The 15239-nt window shown below is 37.9% G+C and overlaps 1 protein-coding gene across 2 annotated transcripts in view; it reads left to right on the forward strand.

Moving 5' to 3' along the window:
- The window catches only part of ALS2 (alsin Rho guanine nucleotide exchange factor ALS2), a 71830-nt gene that overhangs the window by 26518 nt on the left and 30073 nt on the right, over nt 1-15239 (forward strand). For both annotated transcript variants that reach the window (XM_003406134.4, XM_023542327.2), the window contains exons 7-11: nt 1034-1130; nt 4000-4077; nt 10227-10409; nt 12083-12254; nt 14960-15140. In XM_003406134.4, coding sequence (XP_003406182.1) covers nt 1034-1130; nt 4000-4077; nt 10227-10409; nt 12083-12254; nt 14960-15140 — 711 coding nt within the window. The remainder of the gene's footprint in view (nt 1-1033; nt 1131-3999; nt 4078-10226; nt 10410-12082; nt 12255-14959; nt 15141-15239) is intronic.

A 15239-nucleotide genomic window follows, 5' to 3' on the forward strand; every position in this document is an offset into this window, starting at 1 on the left:
ATATTAATAAATTAGATTATTGTGAACTTTGTAGGTATGTAAATGGGATAATTATCTCAAGCAGCCAGATAATACAAATGTCTCTATTCTTAGCAGAGTGAAGTGAAAAAATAAAAAAAAAAAAGTTCTTAACTCCCCTCTATGATTGTATTGTGTCCTAAGTTTATTCTCTGCCATAATGAATCATTTTAGTTTTATAATTTTTTTAATGTAATTTATTTTACTTTTGTTGTTGAGAATATACACGGCAATATACACGAATTCAACTGTTTCTATCCGTATAATTCAGTGACACCGATTACATTCTTTGAGTTGTGCAGCCATTGCCACCCTCCTTTTCTGAGTTGTTCCTCCCCCATTTACGGGAACTCACTGACCCCTCAGGGTCCTATCTAATCTTTTTAGTTGCTGTTGTCAGTGTGATCTCACAAAAACCAAAAAAACCAAACCCACTGCCATTGAGTCGATTGCGACTCGTAGGAACCCTGTAGGACAGAGTAGAGCTGCCCCAAAGGATTTCCAAGGCTGTAAATCCTTACGGAAGCAGACTGCCACATCTTTCTCCCGAGGAGCAGCTGGTGAGTTCAAACTGCCGACCTTTTGGTTAGCAGCCAAGTGCTTAACCACTGCACCACCAGGGCACTTCTTAGATAGATCTTAAAAGAGCACAATGCTCAAGGCAAGCATTCTTTACTAGTTAAGCTATACTGTTGTTTGGTTTTAAGAAGACTTTGGGGTATATTTTTGGTTTAAAGTTTAAAGATTATCTCAGGGTAATAGGTTTTACGATTCTTAACAGATTTGGATTGTGGGGTTAATTAGCGGTTGATAGAGATCAAATTAAAACCATCCAAAAACTATTTAGAGTATTTAGGAGTAGATTGAGCAGATATCTGGTATTTTTACTTTGTTTTCTTTTGAATTGTTTAGCTTTACTTGAAAGAAGTTATTCTAAAATTTGAGAAAGGCTATGATTCTTGTTGAGTTTACATCTTTCTTTGAGTTTATATGAGTGTGTATGTTTTTCTTCAAGGCTTCAGCCATTGTGTGTAAAATTTCTGGATGGTAAAGAAGTAATCTATCTGGAGGCAGGTGGCTATCATTCTCTTGCACTTACAGCGAAATCCCAGGTAGGAGGCAAACTATTAAATGCTGATTTTATTTTCATGGAAGGCAGAATGACAATATTTTTAAAAGCTTGTTGGTGAATTTTTATTCTTAGATGAAGAAAATCCATAATTCAGATGTTAAGGGGAGGGGGGAAGACGTTTTCCTTTTAAAATTCTGGGACCTGGAAGTGATCTGTAGAATCATTTAAACCATGCTTATACTTACATAAAACCTCCTAAAAAAAATGAGTGGTTTCAAATTGTTCTTAAGTGTATTCAGATAAGGATTCTCCACCAATCCCTTTATCTTTTTGGAAAGGCAGTGAAGGATTCTAAACCCTTTAAATATTTTATTTTAAATTTCACATACTAGGCTAGCCAAGGAACTAAAATACCATAAACAAATGTAAATATTGGAAAATAAAAGGAAAATTTACTGTGATTACCCTGATGAATCATCTAAAAAGCTTAAAAATGAGAAATTAGGAAAATGGTCAGCTACAAAATAGACATACAAATTACTGGCTTTCTTATATACCTGCAATAAAACAGAAAACATACTGGGGAAGGGGGGGAGGAGAAGCTGTTCCCAATAATAGCAGAAGTATAAAGGAAATAGGAATAATCTTGGTAGGAAATGTATAGAGCCCATATGACACAAACTATAGAATTCTTCTAGAATGTCGTAAAAGAAAACTGGATAAGGGGAAAGAGATTCTATTTTTGGATAGGAACAGTCGGTATTGCAAAATGTCATCCTTTCTAAATCTATAAATTGAGTATAATTCCAGAAATATTCCAATATAATATTTAGAACTTGATAAAATGATTCCAAAATTATTCTAGGAGAATAAGCATAGGAGGAGAGTTAGGTAAATCCTGAAAAAGAACAGAAAGGAAGAGTGAGCGTTAGCCTTACAAAATGTATTACAAAACTGCAAACAGATCAGTGGAACAGAAATATGCCTATGGACTAGAAATAGAACTGAATATATATGAGAGTTTAGTATATGATAAAAATGGGCATTTCTGGTCAGTTGGGGAAATAAGACTGAGTATTCAATAAATGCTATTGGAACCATGGGCTTCTCATTTGTGGAAGAATAAATAAAGCTAACCTTACATACTCCTCTAAGGTGCAGATGTTAAAAAATAAAACCTTACATGTATTAAAACAAATTTAGGTTATTTTTTTTTTTAGAAACAACCTTAGGAATAGAAAAAGCATGATGTCAAAACCCAGAAATTAGAAAGTAAAGATGGTACATTTGTCTATATAAAAACTCAACAATCCTGATCAGCAAAAAACATGACAAACAAAGTTAGGATGCATAACAAACTGGGGAAAAATATTTATAGCATATATTGGTTTGGTTATGGTAGATAACCAGTTGCTACTATGGTACATAAAGAAAAATTATTCAAGGATATTTATATTCTGTTTGTAAAAGAATAGAAATGGCCAGCAATAAATGAAAAGAATGACTGACCGTTTTAGTAAACATGTTTAAATAAACAACAGTAAAATATTTTTCTCACCTACCAGACTAGCAAAGATTGCGTTTAATACTCAGTGACCATGAGAATATAGGGGAAAGGGTACACACATCGCTGGTGGGAATGTAAATTCGACCTTTCTGGAGGGCAGTTTGTCAGTATGTATCACATAGCAGAGTGTGCATATTTATTGACCCAAAGCCTTTTGCCTAGAAATTTATCCTAAGTGAATAGATAACACACACACACACACACACATAGATTCAAGAATTTTTAATATCAATTTTTTAAATACTAAATATTTAGAAATAACTTACTAAGAAATATGCTTGATTCAGTTGGTAATTGATTACAATTTTGCCCACAGTGGAATTCTGTGTGTACTTATTTAAAATGATGTTGTAGATCTATATTTATTGACATATGAAAATGTCAGTGCATAGCATAAGTGGAAAAAAAAAAAAAAAGCCAGGTCACAAAACAGCGGTTTTGGCATGCTCCCATTTTGCACTTGACATTTTGTGTGTACGTTATATCTATCTTGCAGACATTAAAATTTCTGGAAGGATATATGTGTATCTTCCCAAAACAAATTAATAGTTGTCTCTAAATGGTCAATTCAGTAGTGGTTTTCACTCACTTTATATTTTTTTGTACTGTCACTGTCTTGTAAAATGACCATGAATTACTTTTATAATCAGAATAAGCCAAATCATTTTCGTTAAACATAGTAACTGTAATCTAGTTTTCTTTTGTCAGTAGTGGAACATGAATACTTCTGTTTCTTCTGCAATAACTCTTCATATATGAAAAGGCTTTACGGTCATTCCATAGTACTCCTATGTACAGATTAAGAAATCATGATTACTTTTTTTTTAATAGCACTTACTTTCGTTTTTCCATCACCTTCTTTGTAAGAGACAGTATAGGATAATTCCTGGATTAAATCTTAGCTCTGCCACTTACAAAGTTGTGAGCTGGGGTAAGTTATTTAACCTCTCCGTGTGCGTTGTTTTGGGGCAGTTTTCTTATCTGTAGGGAAAAAAAAAAGATTGTTGTGAAAATTAAACATTAATTAATACAGGGAAAGTGTTAAGAACAGTGCCTGGCTAGTAAGTACCTCAAAAAATGTCAGTTATTGTTATTATTATTATTGTTAGCCCTTGGACTCTGTGTCTTAGGTACTCTGTCTGCTTATTATCTATGGTCTTGTTTAAAAATGAATTTTCTTAGTATTTGTTGTTTTAAGAGTACGGAGACTAGTATAAGTAATTTGTCTGTAACTTTTGATGTATATATATGTATATATATAAAAGTTATTATAATAGGTTCAGAATTGACATACAGAATCAGGTTCACTACTCTTATTTACTGTTCTGTGGTTTTCTGATAGGTTTACTCATGGGGTAGCAATACCTTTGGTCAACTTGGGCATTCCGATTTTCCAACAACAGTTCCTCGTCTTGCAAAGGTACTTTTGTGAACTTGGTAACTTTTACGGCAGCTTATTCCAGAATTCTGAACTGTAACCCTTTGTGTCTCTCCATTCTTATTTTTAAAAAATTGGGGAAATTGTGTATTTATAACCTCAATTTGTTTTGATGTTCTCAAAATGTTTTTTTTTAAAAAAATGCAGCCATTTGTTTTCCAGCTAAATGTTTTTTCTTGATGTCTTAGACTATACTTCTTTACTTCTTAGCCTCTACTGTTTACTTCATAGTCATAGCTCTTTTGTCCTTTTTTAAGTTAAAAAATTAAAAAGTGCTTTCTTTTAGAACATAAATTTTTCTAGCAGTCATGTTGACTTCTGAGCTTTATACTGCCAAATAATATCTACTATTTGACTTCGCACTAAAGTTTAACTTTTACATAACATTATTCCGTAGCATCATTTTTTTACATACATGGTACCATCCCCATTGCCATCGAGTCGATTTCGACTCATAACAACACTATAGGACAGAGTAGAACTGCTCCATAGGGTTTCGAGGGAGCGGCTGCAGGATTCTAACTGCGACCTTTTAGTTAGCAGCTGTAGCTTGCTGTAGCTCTTGACCACTATGCCACCAGGGCTCCACATATATAGTAGTAAAAGCCGAAGTATTCATGTTCCACTACTGACAAAAGAAAACTAGATTACAGTAACTATGTTCAATGAAAATGGTTTTGCTTATTCTGATTATAAAAGTAATTTATGGTCATTTTATAAGACTGTGACAGTACAGAAAAACTGCCCCATAGGATTGCCAAGGGTTTAATCTTTACGGAAGCAGAATACCACATCTTTCTCCCATGGAGCAGCTGGTGGGTTGGAACCACTAACCTTTTGGTTACTAGCCGAGCACTTAACCACTGTGCCACCAGGGCTTAATCTCTTAAAACATTAAAAACAAAAAACCTGTTGCTGATGAGTTGATTCTAAATCATAGCAACCCTGTGGGGCAGAGCAGAGCTGCTGTATAAGGTTTCCAAGGCTGTAATCTTTATGGAAGCAGACTGCCACGCTTTTCTTCTGCAGAGCAGCTGGTGGGTTGGAACTGCCAGCCTTTCTGTTAGCAGCCAAGTGCTTAGCCGCTGCGCCACCAGGTTCCTTCTCTTAAAACGTTAGAGAACAGTTATTACTTCTAACCCCAATTTTAAATATTTTCAGTAGAAAATATTTAATTAGTAAGCTGTTCATTTTTTGATATTTTGTCACAAATAAGTATATATTAAATTGTTCCCTGCTGTTCATTTATTTGGAGCTCTGGTGGCACAGTGATTAAGAGTTTGATTTCTAACCAGAAGGTTCGTAATTCAAATCCACCAGCTGCTCTTTGGAAACCCTATGGGCAGTTTTACTTTGTCCTGTAGGATTGCTGTAAGTCATAATTAACTGGACAGCAATGGGTTTGGTTTTTAGATTGGTCCATTTATTTGAATAAAGTAGAAAATGAACTTATTCATCCTAGGGAAAGTTTCATGGTTTAGCATGGAGACCCTAGAAATAAAATTTTTACTAAACATTTTCGATTCAGAGAAGAGAGAGTGGAATTTGTTATGAGTTTTTAGTTTCATTACTCTTATTACTGTACATCTAAAAATTATAGCATCAAGATTTTGGTATTTTATTTGGCGGGATGAGAAGACCATTTTGAAGTCATTCTAATTAATCTGTTTGAATGAAAAGTTACAGCAGAGTGAGGTCTGAATTAGTTTTGATTAGAGACTAAGATGAGCCCCTCAGGTTGGAAGGCACTCAAAATATGATTGAGGAAGAGCTGCCTCCTCAAAGTAGAATTGACCTTAATGATGTGGATGGAGTCCAGCTTTCAGGACCTTCATTTGCTGATGTGGCACGACTCAAAAATAAGAAGAAACACCTGCAAACATCCACTAATAATCGGAACATGGAATGTACGAAGTATGAAACTACGAAAATTGGAAATTGTGAGAAATGAAAAGGAACACATACGCGTTGATATCCTAGGCATTAGTGAGCTGAAATGGACTGGTATTGGCCATTTTGAATCAGACAGTCATATCATCTACTATGCCAGGAATGACAACTTGAAGAAGAATGGTATTGCATTTATCATCAAAAAGAACATTTCAAGATCTATCCTGAAGTACAATGCTGTCAGTGATAAATAGGGTAATATCCATATGCCTACAAGGAAGACCAGTTAACCTGACTATTGTTCAAACTTATACACAAACCACTAATGCCAAAGATGAAGAAATTGAAGATTTTTACCAACTTCTGCAGCCTGAAATTGATCAAACATGCAGTCAGGATGCATTGATAATTACTGGTGATTGGAAAGCGAAAGTTGGAAACGAAGAAGGACTGGTGGCTGGAAAATATGGGCTTGGTGATAGGAATGATGCTGGAGATCACATGATAGAATTTTGCAAGACCAATGACTTCTTCAATGCAAATACCTTTTTTCACCAACATAAATGAACACTATACATGTGGACCTGGCCACATGAAATATATGGGAATCAAATTGACTACATCTGTGGAGAGAGATATAGTGGAGAGAGATGATGGAAAAGCTCAATATCATCAGTCAGAACAAGGCCAGGGGCTGACTGTGGAACAGACCATCAGTTGCTCATATGCAAGTTCAGGTTCAAACTGAAGAAAATTAGAACAAGTCCACGAGAGCCAAAGCACAACCTGGAGTATATCCCCACCTGAATTTAGAGACCATCTCAAGAATAGATTTGATGCTTAGAACACTAATGACCAGAGACCAGACAAGTTGTGCAATGACATCAAGGACATTATACATGAAGAAAATAAGAGATGATTAAAAAGAAAGAAAAGACCAAAATGGATGTCAGAAGAGACTTTGAAACTTACTCTTGAACGTCAAGTAGCTAAATCAAAAGGAAGAATGATGAAGTAAAAGAGCTGAACAGAAGATTTCAAAGGCAGCTGAAGAAGACAAAGTATTAAAATGACATGTGTAAAGAGCTGGAGTTAGAAAACCAAAAGGGAAAAACATGCTTGGCACTTCTCAACCTGAAAGAACTGAAGAAAAAATTCAAGCCTCAAGTTGCAATAGTGAAGGATTCTATAGGGAAAATATTAAACAATGCAGGAAGCATCAAAAGAAGATGGAAGGAATACACAGAGTCACTATACCAAAAAGAATTGGTCAACGTTCAACCATTTCAAGAGGTAGCATATGATCAGGAACCGATGGTACTGAAGGAAGAGGTCCAAGCTGCACTGAAGGCACTGGCAAAAAACAAGGCTCCAGGAATTGATGGTGTATCAATTGAGATGTTTCAACCAACGAGTGCAGCGCAGGAGGTGCTCACTCATCTATGCTGAGAAATTCAGAAGACAGCTACCTGGCCAACCAATTGGAAGAGATCCATATTTCTGCCTATTCCCAAGAAAGGAGATCCAGCTGAATGTGGAAATTATCAAAAAATATCATTAATATCACACACAAGTAAAATTTTGCTGACGATCATTCAAAAGTGGCTGCAGCAGTACACAGACAGGGATCTATCAGAAATTCAGGCTGGATTCGAAGAGGACGTAGAATCAGGGATATCACTGCTGATGTCAGATGGATCCTGGCTGAAAGCAGAGAATACCAGAAAGATGTTTACCTGTGTTTTATTGACTATACAAAGGCATTCGACTGTATGGATCATAACAAAGTATGGATAACATTGCAAAGAATGGGAATTCTAAAACACTTGTGCTCATGAGGAACCTCTACATAGATCAGGAGGCAGTCGTTCAGACAGAACAAGGGGATACTGCATGGTTTAAAGTCAGGAAAGGTGTATGTCAGGTTGTATCCTTTCACCATACCTATTCAATCTGTATGCTGAGCAAATAATCTGAGAAACTGGACTGTATGAAGAAGAACAGGGCATCAGGATTGGAGGAAGGCAACCTGCATTATGCAGATGACACAACCTTGCTTGCTCAAAGTGAAGAGGACTAGAACTGATGAAGATGAAAGACCACAGCCTTCAGAATGGATTACACCTCAAGATAAAGAAAACAGAAATCTTCACAACTGGACCTATAAGCAACATCATGATAAACAGAGAAAAGATTGAGGTTGTCAAGGATTTCATTTTACTTGGATCCACAATCAATGCCCATGGAAGCAGCAGTCAAGAAAACAAAAGACGCTTTGCATTGGACAAATTTGCTGCAGAAGACCTCTTTAAAGTGTTAACAAGCAGAGTTGTCACCTTGAAGACTAAGGTGCACCTGACCTAAGCCATGGTGTTTTCAGTCGCCTCCTATGCATGTGAAAGCTGGACGATGAATAAGGAAGACTGAAGAAGAATTGATGTCTTTGAATTGTGGTGTTGGAGAAGAATATTGAATATACTATAGACTGCCGAAAGAATGAACAAACGTGTTTTGGAAGAAGTACAGCCAGAATGCTCCTTAGAAGCAAGGATGGCGAGACTCTGTCTCACATTTTTTTGGATCAGGAGGAGTCAGTCCCTGGAGAAGGACATCATGGTTGGCAAGGTGGAGGACCAGCAGAAAAGAGGAAGACCTTCGATGAGATGGATTGACACAGTGGCTGCAACAGTGGGCTGAAGCCTAACAAGGATTGTGAGGATGGCACAGGATCAGGCAGTGTTTCATTATGTTGTCCATAGAGTCGCTATGAGTCAGAACCGACTCGATGGCACCCAGCAACAACAACAACAGAGACCAAGAAGAAGACTCCTGCCTCCTGTAAAAATTTTAATTCATTCTTTATAAAATTAACAGGAAGTTATTTGGAAAGGATCCCTGGTGGTACAGTGGTTTTGCACTCAGTTACTAATTGGAAGGTAGGTGTTTCGAACCCACCAGCTACCTACTCCTTGGAAGAAAGATGTGGCAATCAGCTTCCGTAAAGATAACAGCTTTGGAAACCCTGTCGGGCAGTTCTACTGTGTCATACAGGGTCATATGAATCAGAATCAACTTGATGGCAGTGCATAGTTATTTGAATATACTGAATTTGAGAAATTCTCATTGCAGAACAGAATAGTTATAAAGTAGTGGAGACACAAACTCACACACACAGTCATCTAGGAGGTGAAACCTGTGTAGACACAAAGAATCGAACAGATAAAGGATTTTTGTTTGTCAGCCCAGGAGTCACAGCTGAAGGTGGGTACAGAGGCTGGGGCGTTAGTTTTCAAAAATTGTTTTCATAGCAAAAACCTTTTTTCTAATGAAATCTTATGAAAAATCCCAACGTGTACAACAGGTAAACGTGGAACTATTTGGATTGAAGGATGGAAAGGGGCCCCAGAGCCATTGCACCTGCCTTTCTATGGTTATCTTTGAATCACCTGTGTGGACTACTGTGGTGATTGAGTTTTGAAAACCATTGGTCTAAAGCAGTGGTTTTCAAACTTTTCGTATATCAGCATCACCTAGAGGGCTCGTTAAAACACAGGTTGCTGGACCCCACCCTCAGCAGCTCTCGGACTGAGAGTTTGTACCTGTTCCCAGGTGATTGCCGCTGCTCCAAGGACTACTCTTTACAAACCACTGGTCTAGGGTATCCATGTAAATGGGTATCTAAGGGGTCCTGCCAATTTCAAGATCTTGGGAGTTGGCATACCCAAGTTATACCAGAGGGGTTGTGAGTTCCAAGTGGAAAGACTGAGTTTTAGCACCCAAGGGTTTAGTATGGTCTGAATGGAATTTAGCTTTATTTCGTTGTTTTCTTTTTATCTTGATTTTGTGCACACAACTGAATGTGGATGGACAAAGGCAGCCAAGTGTGTTCTACCTGCCAGATAGGGTTCTAGAATTTTCTGGGTCCCTTGAGTCCTCTGGGGAGTCCTAAACATAACAATAAAAAATCAGATCTGTGGTTTTTTCCTTTTAATTTCTAAATTTTCAAGATTTTTATAAAAGCAATCTAATTCTAAATTTAAAAGTTGAACAAGGGATTCCTGCTTTCTCCTGCATCTCTTCTGCATTTGATTGGGCACATTGCTGGGCAAGTTTTGCCTTCTGAGCTATAACTGACTTTGCATCATACCTGTTTAAGCAACCTAGCATTTCAGTTCTTGTGGATCTGAAGTTTTGTCTGATTGCCTTCATCTTGAACAGTTAATATCTTACTGTCGTTGCAGGTAAATGGTGAAAATGGAGTGTGGAGTGTAGCTGCAGGTCAGGATTATTCCCTGTTTTTAGTGGATACTGAAGATTTCCAGCCTGGATTATATTACAGTGGTCGACAGGACCCTGCAGAAGGTGACAGCCTTCCAGACGATCAGAGTGGTACTAAGACTCCAGTACTTCTCTCCGGTAGTAAGGTGAACAGGAATTGGATCCCAAAGCCCATGTTCTATAACACATGAAAAGTCTGTTTTTGTTATCATTCCATTTGTATATATGCCTGTTACTAAGTATCTCTGACTACCGTATTTAGAATGCAAAACCGTTCCCATCCTCCCTCACTCCGTTTCCTGCTTTATTTTTCTCCGTGTTACTTACTTATCACATCTAACACACTATGTAGTCTATTTATTTTGCTTATTGTCAGTCCTCCATAACTATAATGTAAGATTCATGAGGGTAGTCTCATTCACTGCTGATCCTCATAGTATGTACTTTATAAATTTTATTGAATTGATGCCCTCACGTAGGATTATTAAACAGCATGTTTCACAGTGAAGCTTGCTGACTGCATTCGTGTATCCCTCAGAGGTGAATTAGAATGGAAATAGAGTAGATGAATTTCTAACTATGAGTGGAAAGTAAAAATTGCAGGGCATGAGATGGGCAAGTGGCAGACTTGACAGTCCAGCGACAGTGCTCTTTCTTCCACTGCTGCCCCTGCTCTCAGCCTTTCATTTTATTTACTACTGTTTACCTCCTTGTTCTTCACTTGTAGATCTGAATTTTCTTGGCTTTTGTTATCTTATCTCTTTTTCATAAACTTACACCATTGGTCCATTTCTGATTTTCTTTTTGTCACTAAAGTAGTTCACATCCTCAAAGTGACATAACAGAAGGAAATTAGCAGCTAGTGGGTTCTGGATTTTTTATTCTTACTGAATAATAGAGCCTATGAATTCTCTTTTATTCTTTGTGTGTGTATTTTCTGGCTATGACTGTAAGCTATGTATGTATAGGGACAAGATCTTTCTTGCTAATGGCAGCACTGGCCAAGGTTTAGCCAGTTATTCCAGGCATGCTGATGGACTCTTTGTTGTTGTTGGCCCTAGCTCCACATTCCTCATGAAAGATTCCAAAACCTAGATAAAGGATGAAATAGCCTGACGGAAGGAACAAGGCTGTAATTTGTATTGACTGTTAAAGTTTTGTGCATTGTTTCAGCAGAAATTTATTTTTTATAGAATGATTCCTGTAGTTATAACAACAAAAATTTTTGTAAGCCCAGCTTATCTGTATCAATATCCCTATGTGGCTAAACCTGTATGCTGATTTACTTTTTGAAACTTCTAATGCCCTCCGGTCAGAGCTGTCACTCTTACCCAATTACAATGACACTTCGAATCACACGGTTCCATCTGCACACACTACAAGCGCATGTGCTATTGTTTTCATTGCTGCCAGTGTTTTTATAGTCACTGATGTTGTCAAAATTTCTGGTGTTTTAGCTACAATATTGTGGTAATTAGCATGAGTGAGTGACACCTGAGTTACTGCACTGGGTGACACCAACCCTAGTGACGCCACTGCCACTGGTAAATGACAAAAAGTCCATTTAAAGAAAATCACTTTTATGTTGTACTTTTAAAAGGCAAGATAACAGCTAGACCCTTGATATCTCAACGTACAGCATAAAGATCCTTTCTGCTCTCATTAATTCCTCTTTCATGCAAAAAGGAGTTCTGAGACATACATCCATATCATTTGGATCTTTATATATCTAGGATGTCCACGGACCCAAACAACTGTTAAGGGTTGCTGTAAGTAAATTATATTTTATCTTTAATCTTTTTCCTCTCGTCTCTTTCAGCTTGGGTACATAAGCAGAGTGACAGCAGGAAAAGACAGCTTTTTAACCTTGGCGGACAAAAACATTATGGGGTATATTGCTAGTCTCCACGAGTTGGCTACTACAGAAAGACGGTTCTATTCAAAACTGAGTGATATCAAATCTCAGATTCTCAGGCCCCTTCTCACCTTAGGTAAGTAGGGCAACCCCTAACCCCTTTTGTCTGCAAATCATCGGGGCTGTTGTTTTATCTCCTCTCTATATCACAAAGAAAACCTTTTGAGTTACAGTTTACACCTTTTTTTTTCATTCTCTTTTTGTACACAAACAGCTAGCATTTTACAATTTCCAATGTGTCAATAACCCAGCTGCCACTGCTTTATCCTACCATATCTAGAGCTTCTTCTACTGCCAGGGGAGCACTTGTAGAGGTAGAAAATGGAGCTTTTAGAAATTAATGGCAGAGAAGCAGTAACAACTTTGGGAAAGTTGAGCCTTGAAGTTTGACTGCCAAACAACACATATAGCCTCACTTGTCCTGAGATAGCTTTCATTGTAGTACCTGGATTTTCATTTTCTTAGAATTCTATCAAGTAGAGATTTATTTGGATTTACAAATAGTCTCTTAATATTGTGGATAACTCTGGGAGTGTTAAGGGCCTTAGAATTGATTAAATTTAATTTTAATCAGCTACAAAGAGGGATTGGAGGTAAGGAGGTAATGGAGTACAGTGGTTGTAGATGCGATGGAGTATGGAGGGTGTCTTGGTCATCTAGTGCTACCATAACAGAAATACCATAAGTGGATGGTGTTAACAAAGAGAAGTTTATTCTCTCACAGTCCAGTAGGCTAGAAGTCTGAATTCAGGGTACTGACAGATCCAAAGGATGTGTTCCACTCCCAGCACCACTCTCTTAGTGGTATGAGATCACCCTGTCTCTCTGCTCACTTCTCTCTTTTATATCTCAGAAGAGATTGACTTAAGACACTATCTCATCTTATAGATCTCAACATTATAACTGCCACTAATCCATCTCATTACATCATAGTGACAGGATTTACAACACATAGGGAAATCACATCAGATGACAAAGTGGTAGACACAGGCATACAATACTGGGAATCATGACCTAGCCAAGTCGACAGGTGTTTTTGGGGGGCACAGTTCAATCCATGACAGAGGGTGTGGAGTACAGTAGTCCTTGATGAGATGCTGCTGTGCAGGTATACTAAGTACCTGGGGAGAAGTTGTTTAAGAGATGATAAAGAAATGCAGAATGAGGAGGCTATTGAAGATAAATTTCCTGTATGTCAAAATTTTTCCTAGGTTTGGCCTTGTACTCAGAAAAGGGAGAGGAAGTTTTCTTTTTCTTTTTCTCTCCTACATTTCTTGGACCCCTGTTATTCAGCCTAATATCCTGGTACTTAAATCTGCCGTGTTAGTACACCAGTTTTGCCATATTAGGATGATATTGCCTTAATATGGGTCAGTCCGTTACTTACAGAGGAGGAGCATCTACTTTTCAAACAGCTAACTTACGATCTTTCTGAATTCAGTCCCTTTGTAAGTTGGGGCCTGTTTGCATTAGTTTGTATTTTTTAGTAGGTTTTACCCTTTAAATTGTTGTAGATTTTCTGTTCTTTAAATTCCCCTTCTTTTGGTGGGCCCAATACCCCAGGACTTTGGCAAGAGAAAGACAGCAATCTAAGCTACACACTTATTGGATTACTCTGAAAGGAAAGTGGTATCTGCTTTCTCCCTGTTCTGGTTCCTGATTCTTTGTTGGTCTTAGCTGGTCTACTCATCAGCCTCACTGCTTAGAAAGAAGTCCTAGAAATCAGAAACTTTGGACTCAGGGCAAGCAGATGCTCCCGTGGTACCCTCTGTAAAGGTTCAGAGCCACCTGCAGTCCAGTTGTTAGTTGCCCTGTTTAGTACTGAAGGGTTGGGCTTGCCCAAGGGGCATGTAGAACAGAAGTCAGTACTCAAGTTAAAAATGTTAACCAAGGTGTAGCTACAGAAGTGAATTGCGTTCCAGCCTGCCACTGTCCTGATGCGTGAAATTAGATATTTCACTTCCCTTCTCTTGGTTTCAGATTACTGATCTTCAAAATGAGAGGATTAGATTAGCTCAGTGATTCTCAAATTTGGCTGATCATCAAAATCACCTGGAAAGCATCTTTTTTTTTTTTCTTCATTTTTAAAATATCAATCCTGGAATCTTAACCCAGACCTACTGAATCAGAATTTATAGTACAAAAAAAAAAAAAATTTTTTTTTTTTTTGTGTGTGACTATGTAGAGCCCTAGTGGCGCAATGGTTAAGAGCTCGGCTGCTAACCAAAATCCACCAGCAGTTTGAATCCACCAGCAGTGCCTTGGAGCCCTATGGGGCAGTTCTGTGTACTCTAGGGCCGCTATGAGTCAGAATCAACTCAACAGCATGAGGTTGGAGTTTTTTTGGCTTGTGAATATGTATGTAACAAACCCCTGAGACAACTGGACCCTGTTGCTTCCCTTACCACTGTCATTATTTGTGTTCTATAGTTGAGATTACAAGTAGCCCTGGTAGCTCAGCTACTAACTGAAAGGTTGGTGCTTCAAACTCACCAGCTGTTCCGTGGGAGAAAAGACCTGGCAATCTGTTCTTGTAAAGAGTACAACCTAGGAAACCCTATGGGGCAGTTTTACTCTGTCATATGGGGTCGCTATGAGTCGGAACCCACTCAGCAGCATGTAACAACAACAGTTGAAATTACATCTCAACATATAAAGTATTTTTAGAAAAGAGGAATTTATCACCTTGATCATAAAAAAGTATTCAGATAATGAGTAGCCTGATGTACTATAAGGTCCTTAGTTTATGTCGTCATTATCACCATCATTATTTTGTTACAGAAAATTTGGGCTCTGCAACTACAGTCCAGCTGTTGCAGGAGGTGGCAAGTCGATTCAGCAAGCTGTGCTACCTAATTGGTCAGCATGGAACCTCACTGAGCAGCTTCCTTCACGGGATAAAGGAAGCCAGGAGTTTGGTCATTCTGAAGCATGCAAGTCTCTTCTTGGATAGTTATACAGAGCAAGTATCCAGTCCCGTGTCATGTTCAATCTCTGCAGGGTTATTCTGCCAAGGAGAACAGCTCCTTAATCAGAAGAGACTAGATTAGGGAGATTGATC

This window comes from Loxodonta africana, chromosome 6 (assembly GCF_030014295.1).
Source record: "Loxodonta africana isolate mLoxAfr1 chromosome 6, mLoxAfr1.hap2, whole genome shotgun sequence".
Classification (NCBI taxonomy): Eukaryota; Metazoa; Chordata; class Mammalia; order Proboscidea; family Elephantidae; genus Loxodonta; species Loxodonta africana.